This window comes from Schistocerca serialis, chromosome 2 (genome assembly GCF_023864345.2).
Source record: "Schistocerca serialis cubense isolate TAMUIC-IGC-003099 chromosome 2, iqSchSeri2.2, whole genome shotgun sequence".
NCBI lineage: Eukaryota > Metazoa > Arthropoda > Insecta > Orthoptera > Acrididae > Schistocerca > Schistocerca serialis.
In genome coordinates this window covers 918653319-918679564 of record NC_064639.1, presented here as the reverse complement: position 1 = coordinate 918679564, position 26246 = coordinate 918653319, and the positions used below count along the sequence as shown (strand labels likewise).

Here is a 26246-nt window from a genome sequence, read left to right as displayed (position 1 = left end):
AGCGCCGTTCTAAGTGACGCGGGCTGTAACAGCACATCACCTCCAACGCCTTTCCTAGGCTCTTAACCATATCGAAAGGACCTTAGACGACTGGTCAGAGAAGTCCAGATGTCAGCTGGTAAGAGCTGATCATAGGGTTCGATTGTGGCGCAGACCCCACGAAGCCATGGACACAAGTTGTCAACAAGCCACTGTGCAAGCTGGTGGTGTCTCCTTAACGGTGTGGGCTGTTTTCAAATGGAATGGACGGGGTCCTCCAATTCAATCCATCACTAACTGGAAATGTTCATCTTCGGCTACTTTGAAACCATTTGCAGCCTTCCGTGAACTTCTTCTTCCCAGGCGCCGATGGAATTTTTATGAATGACAATGCGCGATGTCACCGAGCCACAGTTGACCGTGATTGGGGTGAAAAACGTTCTGGACAGTTTGAGCGAATAATGTGGCCAGCCAGATCTCTAACATTTATGGGACGTGGCCAGAATGAGAAGTTTGGAAGGTAGGAGACGAGGTACTGGCAGAAGTAAGGCTGTGAGGACGGGGCGTGAGTCGTGCTTGGGTAGCTCAGTTGGTAGAGCACTTGCCTGCGAAAGGCAAAGGTCCCGAGTTCGAGTCTCGGTCCGGCACACAGTTTTAATCTGCCAGGAAGTTTCACTTATGGGACGTAATCGAGAAGTGCACAAAACCCTCCACCGGCAACACTAAGCAATTCTGCACAGCTATAGTATGTCTGCAGGAGACTTCTAACTACTTGTTCAGTCCATGCTACATAGAACTGGTGCACTATACTGAGCAGAAACAGGTCCGACAGGACATTAGGAGGTATCCCATGGCTTTTGTCTCCTCTGTGTAATGTCAACTGTTAGATGACAATGACAATAGCAACTAAAGGTTTAATTTACTTCCATTACAAGTCATTTGAAATTATTCAACTTCTTAAAAAGTTGATATTGTTTAACATTTTATGTTCATTAGCTGTAAGTCATGTCATATATATAAAGTTACTTATGATTAGATATTTCAGGTCATTGGCTTTATTTGAAAGTTATGATTTTTACAACAAATATAAAACGTTACAAAATGTAGGATCGAACCTGGATGGCGCAAGTGGCAAAAGTCTCTGCCAGAGGTGCAGCCATTTCGTATAAATGGACCGGTATATGAGCTGTGCGTAAAACTTTAGAGCCCTTTTCTCGGAATTTTCTGGCTAGTACGCTTTATAACTTACGTGGAAGGACACCCTTGAGCTATACTAACAGCCTGCGACGTCTCAACCCGAACTGAATTTCAGAGTCAATAAGGTCCCTTTGTTAGAACAAATTACTAAGAAAAAAAATTTCTAGAACTATGGAGAAAATTTCTTCCATATTCGTGGGATCGTAATGCATATACCTGGTGGTTTCCTTAACGCCGCACAGTCACTACCACCTTGTGTTCAAAGGTCAGAAAGGAGCATGCGAAGGCACTGCCAGAGCTGTGAAAGATAGTGCATTTTCAGGACTGTCTGAATCGCGCTAAAGGATTGCTTGCCAGGTCGAAGTAACAGGAGATTGTGCGTACAGACTGGACAAAAGTTGTGGGAGAGGTTGTGCAGTTTGCACATCCGCCCCGTAGTTTTCCAGAAAGCTGGTTCAATTATCGAATAACGGAGCGTTACTCGTTAGGAAAACTGACAAATAAGTATTCAAAATAAGGTGCTGCAGCAAGCAGTGCCCGTAAATCAAAGCGCACGTACGGACATATATTTCGCAACAGCAGTCATCTTAATTGGAACAAGTAAACCATTTTCAATAGAAACCTAGGACAAACTTTGTTGCTAAAGAGTTCTGGTCAAAGTTCTCGACAAAGAAGTTGGAGGTGGTGTAACACCGTGTGGAAACAGATTCATTATTAGGTATTCGCCAACTATGGTGTGAAATGCACACTTCCAAGAAAACGCTGCGGGGAATACTGGTGAAGTGCAATTGCACTTCATCAAAAACATGTGAAAACAATGATATCAAACTATCTTAAACCCAAAGTTAAACTCGGTCAGCTGCGTATTGGTGAGAGTGCGACGTTATTTTATGCGCTGTTGTAATGCATGTTTGGTGACGGGCGGTCATCACTGTGGACATAGCTATGGGTTTAGGTTGTTACCACAACGCATAAGTTTCAGAACGAATGTTTCACTCTGCAGCGTGGGGTACGCTGTATGAATAGTTCTGGCAGATTGAAACTGTGTGCCTGGCAGAGACTCGATCCCGAAACCTTTTCCTGCCAGCTGAGCTACCTGGGTTCCTGGGTTAGACCCACGACCTGTCCTGACAGCTTTAGTCCCGCCAGCACCTCATCTCTTACCTTCCAAACGTGAAGTTCTCAAGCGTAACTTGCAGCCTTGGAAGAAAGGATATTGCGGAGACATGGCTGAGACAGCCTGTGGCAAAGGTGCTGGGTTAGTCCCAGTCTGACAGTTTTAATCTGCGAGGACGTTTCAAAGTGAAAGTTCGTTCTTAATAAACAAAATATTTTTCCAACCACTGTTTCTGTTTGACAAGTAGTTCAGAATCCTCTGCCATTGGTGTAATGGAGACCTTAATGTGTCGGGACAGCATATCCACATCAGCTCGGTTTGCGGACGACACTCAAAGCTTACGGAATCGCTGGACGCATTCCCATATTCGTCGAGAATAACTTCACTGATTCCGCAAGGAGCCTGATAGGGTACAAGTAGCCGGGATAAAATACAGGGAGCGAAATGTTGTTCAGAAGTGCAACGAAAACCTGACTGCAGCCAGACACACGAAAGGGAAGCTATAGTTGAGAAGGGAGTGAGACTTTCCCAGGCGTTATTTAGTCTGTGTGTTGAGCAAGCAGTAAAGGAGACAACAAAAACTTTGGGAGGGATTTACGGTTAAAGGAGGAGAAATAAGGTTGAGGTTTTTCTGGATGACATTGTCATTACGTCAGGTGACAAACTTGGAAGGTCGACTGAGCAGAATGTATAGCGTCCTGAAAAGGTATACGATTAACATTAACACAAGTAAAACAAGGTTAATGGAGCGTAATCAAAGTAAACTAAGCAATGCCAAAAGATACGAAATGACGCAACGAGTAAGTGTAGTAATTTGCTGTTCGAGCTGCAAAATGGCGACGAACAGTACCGATTGCCAATGGCGAGAGAGGCGTTAAAGAAAACGAACTACACTACTGGAAAAAAATGAATACAGCCTTTGTATAGGTTTCCAATCCACTCCAGAGTTTCTGGTCTAACAGTATATATGGAGTACATGAAATGATTACATTTACAGACAAATAGCATAAAAAGCAGTTTTGTGGTACCTGGTATCGACGGATGTAGAAATACCCATATTAGTACGTGATGTAGCTCCCACGGGCGGTAACGCAGGCGCTGCCTCTGGCATCCAGCCGATCGCACAGATGGCGAATACCTTCCTGGGGCACGCTTTGCCACGCCTGTTCGACCCGTTCACGTAGTTCTGTAAGAGCTGCTGGTTGACAGATCGCACGAGTCACTTCTCGTCCCGTCATATACCACACCTGCTCGGTTGTAGAAAAGTCTAGAGATCGTGCTGGTCAGGGAAGTTGCTACATGTTGCAGAACAAGTAGTTCCACGGGTAGTGTGTGGACAAGCATTGTCCTGTTCGAACAAGACATCACCTTTCCTTTGAAAGGACGGCAGTAGAACTGGTCTAAGAACATTCTACACGTACGGCGCTCTGGTTAGCGTCCCGTCCAGAAACATCAATCATGAAAGAGCTGGAGCTTATAGCACCCGAGGCCGTAAGTCCTGGGATGGAGCAAGTGTGTCTTGGGCGACTGCACTGTAGAGACATCGCTCACAAACTCTACTGCGTACGCACAAATGACCGTCAATTGAATGCAGGCGGAATTTTTCGTCGCTGAAGACCACGTCACACCAATCCATCTTCCAAGTGATACTGTGACAGCACCAGTCGGGCCCTGCATGTCAGTACCGTGGCGTGAGAAGGGCTAGAGGTGTGCGTGGCTGCAGTCCAATTGCTAATAAACAGTTTGTGTTAACACGTCGTGGCCCACAAGCCCTTTTGCCTGTGGTAGCTGTACGATCTGCCACTGCTGCCCGTAAAATACGATTCTGGCGGACGTCCGTGCTGCTTGGACATCCAGAACCTCATCTACGGGCGTGAGAATTTTCGTCTGACCACTGATACCAGCGTCGTTGTGCGACTCAAACAGAAAGCCAATGTGTACGGAAATTCTCCGAAAGAACCGCCCTGCCACTCGGAATGCCACAGTTTGATCCCTTTCAAACTCACTCAGTTGGCTGTAGGAAAAACTAGTGCGTCTCCGTGGCATGGTTGCCTGCTTGCGTCATACGTTTGCACGACACAGCCTTCTGGCTGTGAGCATCCCCTGTTAAAGGGTAGACGAGGCAGCGCTCTGGCAACTATGCCACTATGCTGTTTGTTGGCTGGTTACGATACGACAATTATCAGCACATCTACTATCCTTCAGGTGGCGTGTGCCATCATCGAATCAAAATAGAGATCGCCTTTCCAGATGTACCAATTTTTTCCGGCAGTGCATTTTTATGTGCTTTTGAAATGTGGTACTATAGAATGCTGAAGATTCGACAGATCGATGGAATAAGTATTGAATACGTACTGGATAGACTAAAATACGCAGTTTCAAATGAATGTTGGTTGCAGTAGTTACGCAGAGAGGAAGGCTTGCACAGGATACACTCCGACTGGAGGGCGGCTGCATATGTCCTCTGACTGAAGGCAAATGCTCGAAAGTTGCAAATATGGTTCAAATGGCTTTGAGCACTATGGGACTTAACATCGGAGGTCATCAGTCCCGTAGAACTTAGAACTACTTAAACCTAAGTAAGTTAAGGACATCACACACATCCATGCCCGAAGCAGGACTCGAACGTAGCAGTCGCGCGGTTCCGGACTGAAGCGCCTAGAACCTCTCCGCCACCGTGGCCGGATGTTACAAATACCCAGTCGTGCGAGCACACATTGAACGGTCAGTTCACACAGCTGAATGCGCTGTCTAAAGCTTAAAAGTAACAGCAAGAAGAGACCGATGGTACCTTAATGCGTTTTTATTCTGTACGGACGTAAACTGCCTTCCTACCGAATTTGCAAGAACACTGTTGCCGTGAGAAATGAACGTAAGCCATCGGTGTGATATGCACAGTCGCTTTCGATAGATTCCGTGATGTGGCATCATGTGTATGTGCGCGAGTCCATTTTTCTGCTACTATCACCAGCCGATTACACACTATCTCTGCGCCTGGCACGTGCGTAGCATAATACAATCTGTGCGTCGGCTATCGGAGTACAGGAGACAGGCGATTCCCGGCCTGTATATCTGAGAAGAGGTCTGAATCATCAGGACAGGAACACTCACGGCATGATGCAAGGTCCTCAGTAGTCGTCGAAAAGCGACAGTGTGTGCTGGAGCGGGCAGGTACAGAAACGAAATCCCACTCGCCAGCTGATGTCTGGTTTTGTGTTGTCTGCTCAGGTAAGCGAATTATGCGAAAGAATCTTGCTGTAATCCTCATACTTCGTGTAACGAAAGACCATGCCTGGATTTAGGCAAGGCCTACAAAGAACAAGGCGACAAATGTTGGGAAAGCCTGCAGGAAGAAGTAGAGCTATGAAGCAAACCACATTTAGCTCCCCGGTACGACGGAGTCGTACTGCTGATTTTACACGTACTGTGAACCATTTGTTTTACCTTGTTTCTGAAGTGTGAATTCTTTGTAAGTTGTCATAGGTTTTTAAACACGTAACTATCATCTCGAAGTATCATATTTGATTGCCTTATTTACCTCATTAAACCTTCGCTGTGACATAAAGAGCAGTGATCTTATTTCTGGTAAAAAATCTTCAGATTTGTATTTATCTTTAAGATTTTAGAATACTGGACGTTTCGAGCCCTCTCCTGGTATCTTCAGAATTGTTGCGTTGCTCCCGGCAGGCTGAACATCGTCGAAAAACAGGCGTCGGCACTGAATCAGTGCTGACAGCAGCAGAATAATGCAAAAAAGAACAAGGAAACTTTCCTTGCTGTGTAAGGTCACCGTGTAGGAAAAATCTTCGGAAGACTGGAGTAAGAGCTAAATTTTCAAGTCAACACGAAAGAAACAACGGACCTGACTGACCCCCTCTACAGTCTGCGAAGCAACCTGTAGTGGCGGAGTACGATGGACGTTCAACAAGTAATGCGTAACACTCTTTTCTCGGCCAGTTTCGGTTGAAAAATGTGGAATTTGTTCTGGGACATTGTCAAATATTCCCACTTGAGCCCCTGTAGTTTGTCCCGATAGGTGGCAGCGCTATATGTAGCCTTCGAAATGGCGTCTGTAACGGAGGTGCGTTCCAAGCAGAGCTGTCATCGAGGTGGTTCTGGCGGAATACCAGAGCATCACAGATATTGATTGACGCTTGCAGGACGTCTACACGGAGACCTGGAAATGAACAAAAGCACGGTGAATCGTTGGGCGACGCGTCTGTCTTCATAGCAATAAGGTCTCGCAAACCTGTGTGCAGCTCGTAGTAAAGCGCCTAGTGTTCTCGCCTCTGGATCACGGGGTCCCGGGTTCGAAAAGATTCGGAATTTGTATGGGCGCTGATAACCATGCAATCCAGCGCCCCTACAAACCAAATATCGTCGTCATCGCAAACTTGTCCGATCTCCCACGACCTGGCTGGCTGGCTGCACACTGCTGTGACTCCTGGAATAATGGAACTTGAGGACACTGTCGACGGATTACAAACACCTTGTTGCACAACTGGACGTCTGTGTCGGTAATGCTGACACATTTATGCACCAGTAAGAGGTTGGCTCGGATGTCGACCAGATTGTGTTGAAAAATAATTTTGTAGCCAAGAAGTTGGTAATAATATGGTGTATTTGACTGCTAAATAAAACCAGCGTGTTTTCGGGAAAAAACGTTGCATTACTTACTGAACTCCCTGGCATATACTGGCAAAACTGGGAGAACAATAAAACGCCACCTTACAGAGTACGGACGCCATTCGCGCTTAGGGCACTATTAAACCAGCAGTAGCGGAGCACCAAGAATGTTGAAATCGATAGCCTGGTCATGAGTGCTTGCCAAAGAAAATATGGTGCACAAAACCGTCCCCGAGTAGAGACTTCGCCAGTTACGCACAAATTGTTGCCCGCCACGAGCAGATACAACAAAAACAGATGAACTTCTAATAAATTGATGATAGAAAATAAGCTAATGCAAGCAGCAGCGTCGGAACAATAGATTCCAGTTGGCGGGAGACAATGAGCAGTCCAGGAGTCGGGGCCGGTTTCTCGTGCGCCATCGTGTACTTGCAGTAGGTAAGTCTCAGAAGTAGTCGAAGTCTCGAATGAGGAATTAAGTTCTAATAGAGATGATTGCTGCAGGCTTAAAGTCTTGCTGGCTACACGCCAAATAGGACGTAAACACCCACGGCGCGCGAGGTGCATCTAATATCAGGAAGCCACCATGGCAGCACGACAACATGCTGATAACATTACCGCCCGTAGTTCCTTACCTGCTGTCAGTAAAAAAGCTTGGAGAGAAAAAACCTGTAAGTGGACGGGACACAAACTGGACAGTGTTCAGGCAACCGCACAAAAATCATACAACATCCTATAGAATATCCGCAGAAAGGTAGAGTATTTTAGAATTTCGAACAGGAATATGTTGAATTTCGAACAGAATATATCGCGATTTAACAGCTCAGAAGACAGTACAACGAGTGACTGTGGCGACGAAATCCTGCAGCCTTTTGTTTTGTTGCATTGATTCATCGGAGCTGCTAATGATACGTTATTTTGATCAGATTTAATACCTCTTAAACCGTTAGTAGCCCTCTATTAGTTCTCACAGGATCGGTAGGAAGCGATTAACAGCCCTAGTGGGAAAAGTATGACACTTACTGCAGAACATAACCGGGTTTGATTGGGTTTTGGTTACGAAGACTCAAAAATTTCGCTTTTAATTCAAAAGGATTTTCTTGGTATCAAACGAAACTAAGTTCAGGTTAGGAGATGCATTTATGAAGTGCGAATAATCAGAATTGCCAGTTCTTTGCCAGTGAGATACAGTAGAGTAGCCATTTTACAGTACCAATAATAAAATCAAAGCAGTGGAGCAATTAAGGCAGTAGACCAGTGTAGAAACCTTTAGAGCCGAATTTTATTGACTTAGCGTACCTTAATGTGTCAGTTTCCAAGATTCATTCGTATAAAGTGTGCCATAAATGTTAAAATACGAGGGGTGATACTTCAGTATTGGCAACTATTTATTTACAGCTCGTACAAAATAGATACGTGTTTCAAAGTCTTACTGATTTTCAAAGTAGTCACCAGCATTATGTATTAACCGTTGCCAGCGATGTGCCAGCGATACTCTTAGCAGCGCCAGTTTTGTTGACAGAACGGCGCGGTCTATTGCCAGACGAATTTGTATCAGTTCTGAAGCGAATGCCGTGAAGTGTTTCCTTCAGTTTAGAAATGGTTGAACTCACGAGGGCTTAAGTCAGGGGAGTGCAGTAGGTGATAGAGCACTTAGCAGCCCCATCAGTCAAACAAATCAGTAACAGCTTGCATTGTACGTGCTTGAGCATTGTCCTGCAAAATGGTCAGGTCCTGCAGACAGTGTCATCTCTTCTGTCTCTATGCTGTTCATTTGTGTAATACAACCTACGACCAGCGATTTTGGTGGGCGTTACGGGCAGGCGCTGTAGGGGAAATGCCGAGCGCTGGAAGTGCCGTTCTAACAGAAGCCTACCCTCATACTATTCGTAAATATTAAGTGACGCCCCTCCACGTCTGCACCTGGACGGCGACCATTCAAAAACATCTGCCTCCTCTGCTTTAGTTAGCATTTAAAAACAATCCAGCTGAAAATGCATGGATCTATTTTCTCGCTTGTTAGCTGTTTACGGCTTTCAGTGAAGTACAGTGCCAAATTTTGAGTGAAACCTACACATTTCTCTGGTTGCCATGTTAAAATTTGCTTCTTTTGCCGAAACAGTGTTTATAATGTCTAACCTCAGTAATATGTCGCCCAGACGCAATTGTGAGAGAACTTTGAAACAGTGGATTATAAAGTTTAAGTGAGGAATGGAAGAAAAGGAAGGTTAGTAGCTACTGAAAAGGCACATTCTCGGTACAAAAAATGTTGAGTCTTCACGTATGTTGGTCCCAAATCCATAGCATTTCTCATTTCACCAGTTATCGTCAGCCCTTAAAAATTCTTTCATCGAAGAAGTCTGTAGCTAGGAATAACAGGGTAGATAATTAAGTTCAGCATCATAACCACATAGCAGAAAAATCGCCTTCTTACATACTAATATTACGAAAAATCTCATTTTAGTATGTCAGATTTCTGAAAGACGAGGAATTTTGTGGATATTTCACTCTGGCTTTATCAATGGCTTGGCGTGATAGCAATGGTGTGTGCTACGTCACGAGATTGTTGACAGGTAAATACCTCTACCAAAGTCTAAACTAGCTAAATTTCACAACATATTATGTAATATGCACCAAACACACAATCATAGCGACCTCTATTTTTTCATTGCAAACTTCTCCTGTAATGTTACGGTTAGGTGTTTTCTTATTCTATGACTGAACACAACTGTAATGACATTGTTTAATGTTGCAAATTTGGCACGGAAATACACGCTTTTACACAGTTTAAAATGTGACAATGTTAAGACAGTTTTCAAAATGACGCATCTCGACCCCTGAAAGTGAATTAATCCTAAACACAGCAGTACTAAATTTTAACTGGAACTTTCTTTACAAAATTGTTCTTGCGATTACGTTTGATGTTGGCCAGTACTACGATCAATCATCTGGTTCAAAGTTTGGTACTATTTTTAGGATGACAATGAAGTCTATGGAAGATGGTTTGTTTTGTAACAAGTCGCGCAAAAGATTACCCAAGGTAGCTAGAGTTTACAGTGGACATAAGCTGCTGAACCAACAAGTTTATGCCTCTGCACGTGGTATTCACCTCAACTGCGATGAATTGTCGTCTACATGGCTGCTCTCGCCCACTGAAATTCGTATAAAACTAATTAAGCCTTTGCTAAATTTTCCAGCAGAAACTGTCTGTATGTTTCTTGATATGCGAGAAAACATGAACCCATCCCTAGTCTCAGGCTGTGGCGATATGCACCTGCATGGCTGGAGCAGTGTGCATATTGTAATGCCCTCTCAGTTCTCGCAAGAACAATTAACTGTCTGGTTCGTTCCTCCACAGTTGGAGCTCAACGATGCTACAGCTAATTTGTAGCTGGAGGTCAGCCGCTGTGAACGAAATGTTCACACAAATTTCTCCTCTGCATCGTACACAGCATTGTGAGATCCATTCTGCACTCGACGCCATTTGATAGAAGAGTCCCCTAAAATTTCGCTCTCGTCTTTCTCGTAGCCGATCTCTCTCCCCACCTGGGTTCTTTTGTTCTCCACGTTACGGTTTTTTTTTTCGACCAATAGGAGCGTTCCTCTTATTTTGTGGAAACACTCTCTACCAATCGCAGTGGTCCTACCATGAAACTGCGTCAAAATCTCGACACTTTACTCCTTCCCGGTGCGTTTCCGCCAATAGGACGTTTTGTGCCTGCTCCAGATGCCTAAAAAGTTCCAGGTGTCTGTCGTGTGTACCACTTGCAGTTAGTTCATGTGATCGAATGCGTCACTGGTTTTGTTCGTATCCTTTTGGCATTCCACACTCCCGGAGTGTGGCCTCTGCGTCTGCCCGTATTGGCTCCCACACAAAACGTTTCCTCTCGCTGCTTGTTTCACCTTCTGCCCATTGGCATGCATTATATAGGAGTGGTGTGTCAATAACGTTGATTGTCATCCCTTCTGCACACATACATACATACATATAGGCAAATCTGCTCATTACCATCGAAGTAAGTTAGGTGTCATATTCACCTTCCTGTTAAGATGTATAAAACTCTTCTGTAAGGTGCGAAATTGACCTTCATTCATTCTGCCACCTTACACTCAGATTTTCACGCAGTGCCGTATTTCCATGCAAATATCACAATGACCTTAACAAAGTGATGGGCTCGTCATCATGAATCTGATGTATAAAGCTAAAAGTAAAGCGAAAAGAAAACTTTTTACCGAACTGTTTCTGTAAAACTGTTTCTGTAAAACTGTTTCTGTAAAACTGTTTCTGTAAAACTGTTTCTGTAAAACTGTTTCTGTAAAACTGTTTCTGTAAAACTGTTTCTGTAAAACTGTTTCTGTAAAACTGTTTCTGTAAAACTGTTTCTGTAAAACTGTTTTATAAACACTGCGGGGTGTGCGCCTCGATTCTGTCATCGCTGTTCGGCTAAAAGGTGAGACACTTGTAGGGCAATTCTCCCGAACAAACGAATGAACTCGCCCAACGTTTTGGACGAAAACTGGTCCCTGCGAATCGGCCACCGTACCCCACGCGGATTCCGCTACTCCAGATGACAAACGTCGGCGAATATGGCGGCGACATGGAGAGAGGTCCCATTCTTGCAATGTTCTGGAGAGGCGCAGTGTTCTTTTGAAATCACTGTGTGGGTAGCCATCGAGTATGACTTAAAGGTTAGGGCTGGTAGAGTCTGAGGCAACTCTGACAGCACAACGATATGCCGCTGACATCCTGCATCCTCATGTGTTACTCTCGTGCAACAATATCAGTTGATTTTCAACTAGACAATGCTCTTCAACAATGGCCCGTTTATCTGTGAACTGTCTGCATGTTGAGTTACTCCAGTGGCTAGAAAGATCACCGGACTAAAACCAGATAGATCACGGGTGGGATCAGCTCGGACATATACTGCCGCACACAAATGCAGTTCTCCACGGACGTGGCTCCTTGAGCGGCGTCTTCAGAGATGTCTCGATCGTCTTTACTCGTGGAGAATCGACAATGGCTTTCCCTTTTCCACTGACACAACCGTTTGTTTGAATTTCTGGCGGCACAATGGGTTTCTTCCATCCTCTTTACATCTTGGGCCTGTGCTCTTCCGTTAGCTGAAACTATGAAATTCCTAGGGCTCGTGCTTCATACTAATCTTTCTTGGTCCTCCCACGTGTCTTACCTGGTCGCCCGCTATATACAGTCCCTCAATGTCCTACGTGTCCTCAACATTACTTCCTAGGAAGTGGATCGGACCACCGTCCGCCGTTCGTGCCGATCACTTTCCCGTTCGAAACTAGACGGTGGGTGTTGCTTTTATGCTTTTGCGCGTCCGTCCATCTTAGGCAGTATGCAGTCCGCCATCGTGGCATTCATTTGGCCATTGGCGCCCTTTACACCACCCCAGTTTAGTTCGTATGCAGAAGCTGCCGAACTACCGCTGTCATACCAACGGGATGTTCTCAGCGGGTACCCATATGCCGTTTGTCGCCATGCTCGGCCACCCATCCTATGCCTCCGCTTTCGATGACCTCTTCGACCGCTGGTATGGAGCGCGCCCCCTCTTCTGTTTATTCCTGGAGCTCGATTTCGCCCATTGCTCCGATGCTGAATTTCACGGTATCTGCCACTTTCCATATTGGTGTGAACCGTTCACCACCTTGGCTTCTTGCGGCCGTCAGTGTTCACCTGGGGTTTCATTCTTTTCCAAAGGACACTACTCCAGATTCGATCTGTCGCTGTAAGTTTCTCGACCTTCGCACGGAATTTAGCGAATTTAGCGATAGTACCTCTGTGTACACTGACAGCTCTCGGACTGACCGTGGTGTCGCTTGTGCTTTCGTCATTGGCACCGACCATTTTCGATTTTGGCTTCCGGAACACAGCTCATTATTTACAGCAGACCTCTTCGCCCTGTATCAGGCCACGTAGTACATCAGGCGACACAGGTTTGTCAATTGTCATCTGCTCAGATTCTGTCTGTTCTTTCGGAACCTGTGTGTGCTGTACAGGCCATCCCTTAGTGCAATGGGGGCGAAGAAAGCTTTCAGTTGCCCATTCTTGACGGAGCCACTGTGATGTTCGTGGGTTTCTGATCACGTCTGGCGGGAAACTAAGCTGCTGACGTTGCTGCCAAGGCTGCAGTCCCCTTACCTCGGCCTGCCAGTTCTTCCGTTTCTTCCGTTCCTTCCGTTCCTTCCGATCTCCGTGTTGCGTCTGTCAAGAGGTGGTGTCAGTTTGGCATCATCACTGGCCTTCCCTTCATGGGAACAGACTCCGGGGAAACAAATCTCTCCCAGCCGCTTGGCCGACCTCCTCCTCGGTCCTTCCGCCACGAGATCATTATTTTTAGCTAGGTTCCGTATTGGGCAGTCGTTTCAGCCATCGCCAGTTATGTGGTGATTCCACACCACTTTGTGCACACTGTCATCAGCTGTTGACTGTTCACTATTTCCTGACTGAATGGTCTTTTTTAACCACTTACGTCCTAATGTATGTTCGCCGTCTGAGTTATCGGCCGTTTTAGCGAACGAAGCTCAGCTGTTTAACCGCGTTTTACTTATCCGTCGTAGCAATATGGTGAAAGACATCTAATCTTTATTTCAGGACCTCCGCTGTCTATACGGAGTATTTTGTGAGCCTTTTTCCAGGAGGAAGTCCTTGCTTTTAGCTGTCTTTTCTTCCGTTGATTGGGCTTATCGTGTATAGTCTCATGTAACTCCTTTTTCCTCTGATTCTAAGGTTCTGATACAGGAGCGTATGACTTCAGTTGCTTTTGCGCCCTAAAACAAAACAATCCAGCATACCAAGGAAAAGTTAAAATAGTTCGGGCCGGCCTGCCTCAGGAAACGGTATAGAGGCTGTGACGCGCTTCCCGAGTGAATCAGTCGATGCGTCCAGGCCATGGGTGGCTGCAACAGCATGGTGGTAAGTGGGCTCATACTTCAAAGGTTTTTGTATGTTTGACTGTGTTTGAGGTGGTATGTGACATTTCAGCGATTACAAAACAAAGTTCCATTCGGCTTCCTTCTACCCATGTGGAAGCTTCACTAAATCAGGCACTGTATGTCGATACAGTCAAAACGGTCGACAGGACGGAGTTCACACGCTTCAAACATGGAGCGCACGACTTCCCTCATTTAGGTTACAGGCGATTGCCGCAGCGTTAAAATAGAATAAATTTGCCAAACCACGGAAATAGCGAATACCTTAAAAATTGGAAATAAAACGGCTTGCAAGAAGTATGAATATGGAAGTTTCGTTCATATCGTGTTCAAAGGGAGGAGATAATGAACTACACGCGAATTACATAGGCTTCATACCCAAGTAGTAATATTTTACCTCCAGTTCTTCAGTGGTACATTAGTTTGTCACGTGAAATAAAAAGCCGACAGTTGTGTGTCCATGATCTTTACAACTGTTTGTGCCACAGTTTACAGTTCCCGACTGCTTGTCGGAAGTCGGGCTTACTCATTACGGGAACTGGAAAGTATGCCTTGAGTTTACGGTGCTCCAGCTTTCAGTGCCAAGAAATGCAAAGGAATGACCAGAAGAAAGTTCTGCAATGTAGGCCTCCTAACTGGAAGACATTCATGTTTGTGAGTAGATACGAGAAAATCAATTCTAATTTAAAAAATCAGGAGAGGTGTGTGTAGCAGCATCTGGTGGTGAAGTATTGATACCATAATACAGACGAATAATAAATCTGTCGGAAAATTTACTTCCTGTTTCTATGCTTGTATGGGCAGTGAAAGACTGAAATCGTATGTCATCCAAAAGGAAAGATACCAAAAATGTACAGAAAAATGGTAGTAATGTGTTAAATTATTTACGACATACTATTGTCACTTCTTTGTTAACCTTGATACACCGGAGGGAGAACTTTTATTCGTCGGGAACGTGAGATAACTCTCGTGGAAACCTGGTGCTGTGATTGTACTTCACACACATGCAGGTTGTCTGAAGAGTTCTACATGTAATAACTTCCTGCCCTTTTTATGAGTAATGAGATATGGCTGGTACTACATCACGAATTGCACAATATTTAAACCTCTTAAAGCGATATTTGATACTTCTGTGAGGTCGATAATTTCAAAAGGTCTGATTAAACAAGGTGTCGTAGGAGGAATGGTTAATATTTAGGAATATGGTAGTGACTCTCATTCGAAGGAAGCAAAGTAGTGAACGTGGACTCTAAAATGCAGACCTTAAGAGGGATGGGGACTTGTTTGTCTTTGCCAGTGTGAAACAAATCTCGTCTACTATCAAGTGGTTCTGTCTAGTAATTTATACATTTTAGCACCCAAGTTTACTCGACCTTTTTGCTTCGAATGATCGTTCCTGTCATACTCTGAATACTGACCAATTTTCCAGGAAAACTTCGCTTTAGTGACTTTGACTACTACGGAAGCACAGCAAAAATGTGGGTGCAGTTAGCGAAGCGTATTATCGTCATGGCACTCTCCCACCCGACTTGCACGTAACTAACGGCATAGTTAGCTTAGTCACGGGTAGCAAAGGCGATTAGCGGTTACTTCGTTAACGTGGTGTGCACACACATGTCACGTTGGACCAAACACAGCGACGTACGCAGAGGCTTGCTCCTAGAGGTAATTCTGCGAATGCCATGCTCCTGCATCTTAAGTTTAGAGCTTCGAAGAGGCTGCTGGGATTGTTCTAAACGGGTACTAACGCAGAGCGTGAGTCAGAATTTGTTTTAAAAATATAGAAACTGCACATTCATCAATAAATCTGTAGTACTAATCGAAATTAATAACCATGTATCAGAGGAAACACTTAAAGAAAAAGAGTCATGTCGTCGAAAGACCGTGCGAGAACGACGCGAACAGCCGGCAGAAGAGCAGATTGTTCAACAGGTCAAGTATACAGGTGGTTAATAAGACCACAGTTTCACGAATCGCGTAGCATGTTAAGAATTAGTCAGCTAAGCTGTAACAATAACTCACAAATTCAAGAAATACAGGGGTTTGTAATGCATGTTTTTCGGACATTGTTCGTTGAAATCTTAACAAAAACTTACCACTCAAGGAAGTCATTGCTCAGAAAAAGCGTTGAAACAGTCTTGTTTGCTCAGTAATATAACATTCCTGCCCGCAACCATGGGCTTGACCATCGTAATGCGAGAACCGGCAATACTTTAAGCGTTTTGTGACCAGAACCTTCTAAGTTGGCTTTATGGGGAGCTTGTGGCCGAGAGGCACGAAGAATGGACGAAGTTCAGAATTTTCATACAAGGGCTGATTTTTATTAAAATAGGGTTTTACCACTTCATTATACATTCGAGTATGAAAAAAATTTCTCATACATAAAAATGGTGGCTGCAGCCCTCGTCAAGTTACTGTCTGGCCACGGTAACTTGTCGATTTCGCTAGTGCTGCCAAAAGCGGAGAAAATCGGCACTTCTTGGGAGATTCATTTGTCTCAGAACTCTGCGAACGTAAAGGCGCCGCAAGAAGTGTCAACGAAAGGCCTGTTTCCACCAGCAAGTAACTTCTGTGAGCACTTGCTGAAGCGTTTACATTAGGATAAAAACTTACTCAAGTTCACTTCATCAAGAAACTGGGGCAAGTTTATTTCAGGAACTTGGTGCAAGTACTTGTTGCAGAAGTGCAGCTATCCTTAAAAACCAGAGCAGTCGCCACTGTTGATACATCATTATTAATGAACAAATGTCGTAACGAAACACACAAATAAAATAATAAAAAGCGCTAGTCATTTTGACGTTACCAAGAAACACTATTCAATCAACCAAAATAAGCATTAAAAACCTCGAGGATGTTTTATACAATAGACAAGGGTGTTCAAATTTGTCTGAGTATTTGCTAACAGGAGACAACAATGCGGCGCGGTATCTCACCAAGAGACTGAATTTTAATCTCTCTTCGATTTTTGCAAGCAGTATTTAGTACTTTACCACAAACGTAATGCGTCTTTGTTTACGCTAACATGAAAAAACAGCTAAAATTTGAAGACCCCTGTGCTGCCAAGCAACTTTCCCATCTGAAGAAACCAATTCATTGGTAAATTTCGCAATTCCTTTACTGGAGGTGCCAGTTATATTTATAGGTTCCGAAGGTGTATTTCTTTCTGCCCTTCTCTCTTTATGCCATTCTCCTTCTCGACACTGATATTTTCGCATAGATATTGAACACACTTCTGTAATTTTGAGGAAAAACTTCCTCGAAATGACAAATTCGGCAAGTACTTCCAGCAAGAAGCAAGAACTGAAGCGAATTTTTAACATGCAGCGGAGGATGGCTAGAAACTTCCTGACAGAACTGTGTGATGGACCTGGACTCTCACGCGTGTACCCAGCCTGGCACATTGTTCTAATTTGACAGGGAGTTTCATTCAAGAAACTGTTTCCATTAACTTGGGAACTTCTTGAAGCGTACGAAACTAGCGGACTTGGACGGAAGGGGACGGGGGAGCGCAGATATGTTGGTTCCTAATACTCCACCCATTTCTGTGATTGTGTATGGATAATGCACCATACCACGGCAGGAAGTACAACAGAATGCTTAATAAATATGATTACAGGATTACGATGTTACAGTGGTCGCGAGCAGACGAGTCAGTGAGAAAGACTGAACTGATACCTAAAATAAAGGAAAACAAACCATCCGTGAAAGTGTACGTGGTGGAAAAAATCGCTGAGAGCAGAGGTCACAAAGTAGTCAGTTTAACGCCCTGTAACTGTGATTTAAATCAATTGCCATGGGCTAAAATAAAAAAATTCAGAAAACGCCACCAGTGACATGTCTAAGGAAAAATTGCAGAACTTTGTTAATGCTACTTTTTCAGTTACTGCACTGGAGTGGCAAGGTTACCACAGGAAAGTGTAGCAGTTGGGGCGACAGTATTGGGCACGAGATGGAAGAATGGAAATGGTCGTTGACGAAGTTAACACCACCTTCCTCAAGCGGTGATGGTGATACTAAATCAAACACAAACGACAGTGATCTTCAGTGAACTTCATTTTGACATTTCTTTCAGACACGGTTAATTACACTTCGTGGACATTACTGCAGTGCTGTGTTTAATAAATGCAATGTTCAGATTCCAGAAATCATTTTTGACACTCTATTCATAGTCTAAAGTTGTACCTCGATCTCCTTCCATTTTTCATTATTTTCCGTAAGTGAGAATAAATAAGTTGTAGATAAACTTCGATCATGAATATGTCAATAAATGAGGTGATGTCCGATCCGACTGAAGTGTTACTTAAGCGAGCAATATTTCCTAGAGTGCCTCCTCCGATTCGTGTTGAAGACAAAACGCAGGTAGCGTTACAAGCGGCCGCTCCTCTCCCCCTTGGCAGCCATAATGCGGGAGCACGGGCGTTAACGACAGCCACCGCACCAGACGTCAACTTATCGTGGACAAAAAATATGCGTGTCTCGGCGCGTCCTGGTTTGCGCGGAGTCTTGATACAGCACTGTGTCGAATTATACACAGTATACAATGCTGTGAAATCAGTTCATATCCCACCGCATTTAGCATTTCCTTAAGCGCAATATAGTTGTAGTACACCATAATCACTAAAGGACCCCCCTCCCAATACCGTAACACCTCTACCTCATTAACACTTCACTGTTGATATTATACTTGGTGGCCGGTAAATGTAAATGTCGTGTGACTAGGGCCTCCTGTCGGGTAGACCGTTCACCGGGTGCAAGTATTCCAATTTGACGCCACTTCACCGACTTGCACGTCGATGGGTATGAAATGATGATTAGGACAACACAACACCCAGTCCCAGCCGGGAATCGAACCCGGGCCCTTAGGATTGACGTTCTGTCGCGCTGACCACACAGCTACCGGGGGCGGACTTGGTGGCCGGTAACGTCTTCAAATTGTTGCCCGATTCCTTCCCTCTTAGCACTGACCAACAGGAATGTGCGAAGTTGTATAGGTTAAATACCGTCTTTTGCAACTGTAATGAGTCTTACGAAGAACAAACGCGGTTAGCTTTATTTTAAAGAATCTTCAGTGGTCACTAACACAAATAGTGGAAGAACAGGAAGAACAACTTAAAGACAAGAAATCGTGAGTAATGATAAGAATCAATACTGTTTATAATGGTAAGTTAAAGCACGCGAACTGTTCATGATCCTAGCAAACAAAATTGCAAGAGAGAAAATCCGTATTGCAACAGGTGCTTTAGAATAAAGCGGAACACGTTTGGTCTTGATAAGACTTTAATTATAGCTGAAAAAGGAAGAATTTAGTCTACGCAACTCGTTTATCTAAAACTGTGAAAAAGAGACCGAAACACACAAGGATTGTATGACTTAAGAGCTGCTGGACCGTCGTCACCATTATTTTTAACTCCATACGCGCAGTCCCCAGCTGGAGTGTTGGTAGCAGTTTGATTCCTTCCGCTGACTTTTTGCAAACCGTCCTCAGCAGTGCTCGATGGTCCTTTCCAGTCCGTACATGAGACCTGCCTGGTCCTGGTTTATCGATGTTTGTACCTTCGCATTACCACTACACAATCACCTCACCAGCAGTCTCCTCCTGCTATAGAAGCGTGGAAATGTCCCTGATGGGCTCGTTAATCAAGTGGCATCCAGCGACTAGTCAATGTTGGAAGTCATTGAGCTGTTCTGACCAACAAATTCTGCTGATACTGCTTCTCTGTTGACCACAGAATACTCGTCTGCTTTTATACTTGCGGGTTCACGTCTCGTCGTATCTAGTGGTCAATTCGACGTTACAAGGGGTGGCTGGACCTTCTGATCAGATAGTGCATTGGATCTTAAACCATTAGTTCTTACTGCCTCGTGTATAACTGATTACACTTCATCCATTTCTGGCTGTTTCACGTGTTATGCTCACAGTTTCCACGATGATTGTTTCAAACCTAGAAAGGTACTATCAATAGAAGACCTGAAAACTGTTCCGTGCTATGCATTTCATAAAATACTAGTCGGACATCCAGAAAGCTTTTCCTGATGTTCCTGGTAATCGGGCTGGGACATGGATCCTAATTTTACAGCTTTTGCTACGACCAAGAATAGTTTCCTCTCTGGTGCGGCGGCTTAAAAGGGTGTATCACTTTCTACCGAAACCATTTTAACTAATACACCCTTAGAAGCACGGCCGATGCGGCCGTGCGGTTCTAGGCGCTTCAGTCTGGAACCGCGTGACCGCTACGGTCGCACGTTCGAATCCTACCTCGGGCATGGATGTGTGTGATGTCCTTAGGTTAGTTAGGTTTAAGTAGTTCTAAGTTCTAGCGGACTGATGACCATAGATGTTAAGTCCCATAGTGCTCAGAGCCATCTGAACAATTTTTGAACACCCTTAGACTGTGATGTTGGTGCACATTCAAAATGCTGTGCAGTTGTTCTAAAGGACCTTCTAGCCTCCAGTATTCCCATAATATAAGGGACGATCCAAAGGTTTACGTCTGAGGGCGTTGCTGCAGCGTATATGCACCGTAGCGCAACTCAGATGCGGTTACATTAGCACCGACATTCAGGCAACGGATTAGTTTGCCATTAGTTCTTTTTCCCATGTGTGAGCAAGGTAAATGCGAACACAAGAACTATTGTGACGTTATTACCAAATCTATCCAAAGAGAATCATCGTGCTATATTCTTGTTTTAGCTGCCGAAAGACAAACACCGGTAGACGTCCATCGGAGAATGGAGAATGAGTATGGGGCAGCATGTCTGTCACAAGGGGTGCTGCTGCTGCTCCTGCTGCTTCATGATAATGCACGTCCTCACGTCGCAAACGCCTTAACGCAGAAGTTACGCAAACTGAAGTGGGAGACATTCGAGCACCCGACCTATAGTCCCAATTTCTCCCCATGTGATATTATCACGCCTTTCGTCCCGTAAGAACTGCCTTGAAGCATCAAAGATTGCTGTTGGACGAGGATGTGCAGAAAGCAGTTACGGACTACTTCGCTAAGTAGAACACGATGTTCACCAAATGGGCATCTTCAACTTGGTGCGTCTGTGGGATGTTTGCTTTAGCGTTCACGACGGTTTGGCGTCATTGATATACCCATTCTGGACTACACGGCCTTCGGACTGAAAAGTTCGATTCCCCTTGTACAATGTCGCTGGAGCTATGGTAACGAATAGTGCTCATTGAAACATTATGTTCACTCACCCAGTTCGATGCTCTGAACACGTGACCACTCTTTCAGCGAGACAAATATAGTTCGTAATGTCAGCGTTTTTCTGATCAGTTCCTTGTTATTATCCCATACTCAGCTCAGAAATCTGTTTCGCAGCATTTATTGCTGACAGTACCCACATTCTAGGCACATTTTACTTCATCTATTTTTAGGTACCCGTCATCTTCAGAAACATCCTCGGCAGTTCTAAGCCCCTTGTAGCTGCCCACTGCTCGCATTTTTCTGTCAATGCGTTAGTCTCGCGTTAGTTTCTCTGACGGTGAACCCATTCACAGTCCGTTCCTATTTACGTGTCTCCGAATGGCGTACCGATGTACTTAAACGTTGTCATTGTGTAGTGATTTCTTGTGTATGTTAAACTCAAAATATACGCTCCTTACGAGTAGCATTTGCATTTTTAATTTCCGCAGCCGCGCCTTTTGTTCAGCAGTGAGTCTGTCTGAATCAAGCAACATTTCACTAAAGCGCAGCGCAAAAGCTACACATTCTATGTAGACAATCCTATTGTCTGAAGTCAGGTATGTCGTCGTTTGTGAAGAGCGTTCTGGGCTGTTGGGTGTGGACGAAATTATGACAAAGTCGGCTGATAACCTTTCATGTAACGTCTCAAATTCTGTACATTCGGTAACTTCGCGAACGGTAGTTGGTTTAGACATCACATTATTATCGTCTGTCAAAGAAAATACGTTCATTACCGGATCAAGGGTTCTTGATGGGGATTACACAACGTTATCCCTAAGTGTCTTGAGCTAATACGGAGGTGACTTCATTGTCTTACAGAATATCACTGGCCCGTTATTTTACACGTTAACCATCTGTTTGGTGACAAGTGTGTCGTCGAGACAGGGCGGGTCGCTGCGGTAGAAACAAAGTAGACAGACGGGTGTATTATCTGCAACTTGAGCTCATTCCGTGATGGGTACAGCATGAGCACTTGGGCTAAAAACGACTTCGCTCATGATGTGTGCACCGCACATTGTGCGCAATGAGTTTAAGCCCCAGTTCCTTGGTTCCTCCACGGTAGATTGCGTAACAGAAAAGCTGAGACCTGTACCGTCTGCTGCTCCAAATTAGTATTCTAAGCTCGACAGGTCACGATAGAACTCTCCCGATTTACACATACCGCGTTAGCGTGGAATATGAGCTTCCCAGAAGACGTAAGCAAAGGGAAAGGTAGAAAATATCTCTGCTCAATAGCCTCAACCCCACTTGTGCTAGAAAACTCATTTGCAGAAACTTCCCTCTTACACTCTCTCGTTATTTGACGCAGGTCGACAGCTGGTAGTGTAGATAATGTTCAAATTCTCTCTTCTTGATGGTGGTTCTGCTTACAGAACACTATCTAATAACTCTGTTTTTGGTTGATTTGTGTACCAGTTCTGAATACAAAGTAATATCTCCATTGTTCTGGAAGGAATTCCTTCCGCATGTTACTAAAGGCACAATGATTCGATGGTAATATCTGGCTTAATCAAGAAACGCCAAAACATTTAAGGGACTCTAGACGCAGACTTTTCGAAATCATTGTCGAACTTCTGAAGTAAGCTACGATGCTTGATGATAAAGCGCACTTTTGTCCGGAGCTGAAATCTGAGAACTGTAAATGTACGGTCTAAATCTCATGGCAAGAAGTACAACGTGCGTGTTAGACGAAAAGGTATTAGCATGAAACAGCGCCGTGATGTCGCGGAAGAAGTAGCAAGTTATGCGTGAAACCTATTAGTAAGCCTCAGGCGGCGGTCTGACCTGTGCGTAACCGGTTGTCGGCCTGAAGTGTGCTTATGTAACACACATGGTCAGACAGCACAAAAAGTGGAAGGTCGTACAGCAAAATATCTATTGTGGCAGATACTACAGTTAGATATAAAAATGTTCTTACATATATCGGCAAAATAACAAATCTGTTAAAAGCTCGAATACTTGGAGATGATGTAAGATCGATTTTCTCCGGACTCGTCTTCATTTCTATTCGTGATAGCCTTGTTGTTTTATCGCTCCTATTCTAGCAAACATGAGTTATTCCGCTAATCTTCGAAATTTGGAGCAGGCGATGTTGTTTTAATGATGGTTACTTACCTTGAATTAGAGGATTTCTTCATACTTCGTTTCTTCACTGCAGGTGTCTTGGCTTCATTGCGCATTTTTCGGAAATACTGAATCCATTAACAATAATTGCAGGTTAGTTTTAAAATCGAAAGATCCGTCACAGGTAAACAAAAATTGTATTCATTTACTCGTTACAACTGAAACTCCATTACATCTGAGTCACACGTCTACTGCTATTAGTACGTAGATAACATACAACTGATGAGTGACAACTCGGTGTCTTTGGAATGCTTTGGTTCAACACTGGCCTTACATAGAAAAGTAGTAATTCGTGCTGATAAATACATTAATAATACTTTCTAGTTATAAGGAAACGTTAATCATAAAAACTTCAGGGCAACAATGCGTTGTGCAATCATTAGGGAAGTGTTTGACACAGTTTTCCTTACACAATCAGTATATTTTACAAAACAAAATTTTTCACAATACATACTTAAATTCTTTGTAACGACAAATTTTTACTAAATTAAACATATAAAACACGTCAGCCTCTGTTGCAAATAGAAACCAATCTTTACCCAGGTTCCAGCCAACATAATTTGGCCTTCTTCAGAAGCTATTGACGCTAAACTATTGCATGCCAAAGTTTGGCCATGTCAAGTATAAAACTGTAGCACCGTAGTACTCAGTCTTAAAGTTGCATTCAGAGAAACAGCAGGCCCCACTGCGTGGACGAGGTCGGTAGGCCGCGAGAGCTGCGCCGACCGCGCAGTGGCTCCTGAAGAAGGCCAAATTATTTTGGCTGAAACCTGGGTAAAGATTGGTTTCTATTTGCAACAGAGGCTGACGTGTTATATGTTTAATTATCACAGTTGCTGACGGAGCTGCACGATGTTAAATATTCTACTACATAACTTATTTTGGTAACTAACATTAGTCGTGGAATAAACTACTCCAAGCCCACTCATCAAATAATCAACTAACATGTATTTCAGGACTGCGTTCAAAACATATGTAACGCGTGCATAATGTTGAAGGGATTTGAATGCCTTGCGTAGATTAGCGCCATCGTCAGTGGCAAATTAAATCTTACTAAAGTACTGGGGATTTACGCCTAACAATTTGAATGTTTCCTCCCTGTAGTTATTAATAAATTCCCCATTCTTTAATTTCTTCCCAGGAAAGTGAGTGGTCACCAGTGCCAAATTTAGTGCCTAATCTCGATAAGCAAAGTCCACAGTACTAGATAGGTAACACATTTTCCGATACATGTCGGTCCAAATATACGCTGTACATGAACATGCATTGACGCCTGTGGTCTGAATAATGCTGGGCGTCATGCTCGCTCGTTCGCATCGCACCGGCTTGTCTTTCTGTTTCGTACTATCATACGATGAGGCAAAATGTTGGCAATGCTACATCACCCAGTTCTTAACATTTACAAGCTCCTAATACAAAACGCAAAATCCTACACCTAATGTTAATGTATACGGACGAAGGTCCCTTGCACCAATTTTTCTACCCAGCTTTCCACTTATTGCTTTTACTGAAACTGCTAATGCTTTAGAAATTACTTTGTCTAAACTGCAGACAAATGCCTTCAGATGCGTGGTAGCGGATCTATAAGACAGAACAGTAGAATATTTGCCACAGTGCATGTAGTCGACACCCTTGTCAGTCACTGATGAAAATCTCTCCCAAACATTGCTGCAACCACCGTCTTCCGAACTAAGGTTATATTATGTCGAATAAAGTTTTGCTATCGCACTCAACTTCATCTTGTGATCATTTGCCGAGCGCTCCTCGGGTAACTATAGCAGAAGGCCGAGCAATTAGAGCGTGCGACGCACTTAACGCCGCACATTGACTTCTGCGGTGTACTCAGGCAGTGTTGCTTTACCACTTACCATTGACAATTCTACGCAAACGGCGACGCTCTGTCGTTAAGTGAAGGCCGTCGGCCATTGAGTGGTCCGTGGCGAGAGATGATGCCTGAAATTTGCTATGCTCGGCACTTTGACTCTGTGGGTCTGTAAATATTGAATTTCCTAAAAATTTCCGAAATGGAATGTCCCATGCAAGTACCTCCAACTACCAATCCCCGTTGTAAGTCTTTTAATTCCCGTCGCGTGGCCACAATCACGTCTGAAACCTATCACGTGTAACTGTTAGCACAGTTAGAAAGGATCGTGTAAGTATTTGTTGTCGAAACTAATTCTCCTCCCGTGACGAACGAATATGACTCTCTGGGCAACTTAACTATTGTAACTTCCCATTTAGTAGGCCTCAACAACGAGAAGGGCGTGGAGTCCCCGCGACCCATCGGCAAACAGGGGAAGTCACCATGGGTCCCCAGTCGCGCACGGTCTCTAAACTTTGTAAAGCCCCTCCTACCCCCCTCAAACATTTGAGAGACGGATCGCTGGCGGTATCTCCAGCGACATCGCTTGCTTCGACTCGCACACACGAGCGATTTCCCAAGCATCAACCAGTACTTTGAAGTAGCCGTCGTAAAAGCCTGCTATGGAAAGTGAAGTACTACGTTCAGAAGCAGTAGCAGCAGTAGATTTCGTTTTGTTCTCTAGTGCATACAATAGAAGGGTGACACAAGTAATGAATGTGATAAGCAGATTAAGGAGGATGTAGTTTGCAATAGTTATTCGGAGATGAAGAGGCTTGCACAAGATAGAGTAGGAGAGAGATTTGCATTCAAACCAGTCTTACTACAGAAGACCACAACACCACACATGTAAAAAGTAACAAGACGTGATCTTAATTTATTAAACTTGAATTGTGTAACATAGCCTACAGTTCCCAAGGAGAAAGTTTCATAATGCTGTGTGTGTTGTATTCATTTCCCTGTCGATATATTACAAATACTTCCTAAAGTCGTAAGTTTCTTTCATTTCTTAGTCTTTCAGTTTAATTGGAAGTAACTTAATTTACGAAGTGTTTTTCAAATCTCGATGTGTGTATGCAGATGTTAACAGAAGCAGCACTGCTGACTTTTACAACTCTTTTTGCAAATTGTGTTGTAAAATATGAAATAACAAGGACTTACGTATAGCTGTAGACTATGTATCCGTTCTAAACATCTA

The 26246-nt window shown here is 44.0% G+C and overlaps 1 protein-coding gene across 2 annotated transcripts in view; it reads left to right on the top strand.

Moving 5' to 3' along the window:
• The window catches only part of LOC126458284 (probable multidrug resistance-associated protein lethal(2)03659), a 268997-nt gene that overhangs the window by 90323 nt on the left and 152428 nt on the right, over positions 1-26246 (top strand). Inside the window, exon 1 of one of the 2 annotated variants that reach the window (XM_050095218.1) lies at positions 5480-5521. The exons of the other annotated variant lie outside the window; for it this stretch is intronic. Within the exon in view, the coding sequence (XP_049951175.1) occupies positions 5495-5521 (27 nt within the window). The 5' untranslated portion in view covers positions 5480-5494. Of the gene's footprint in view, positions 1-5479; positions 5522-26246 lie in introns of those variants that run through there. 2 annotated transcript variants of the gene reach the window in all.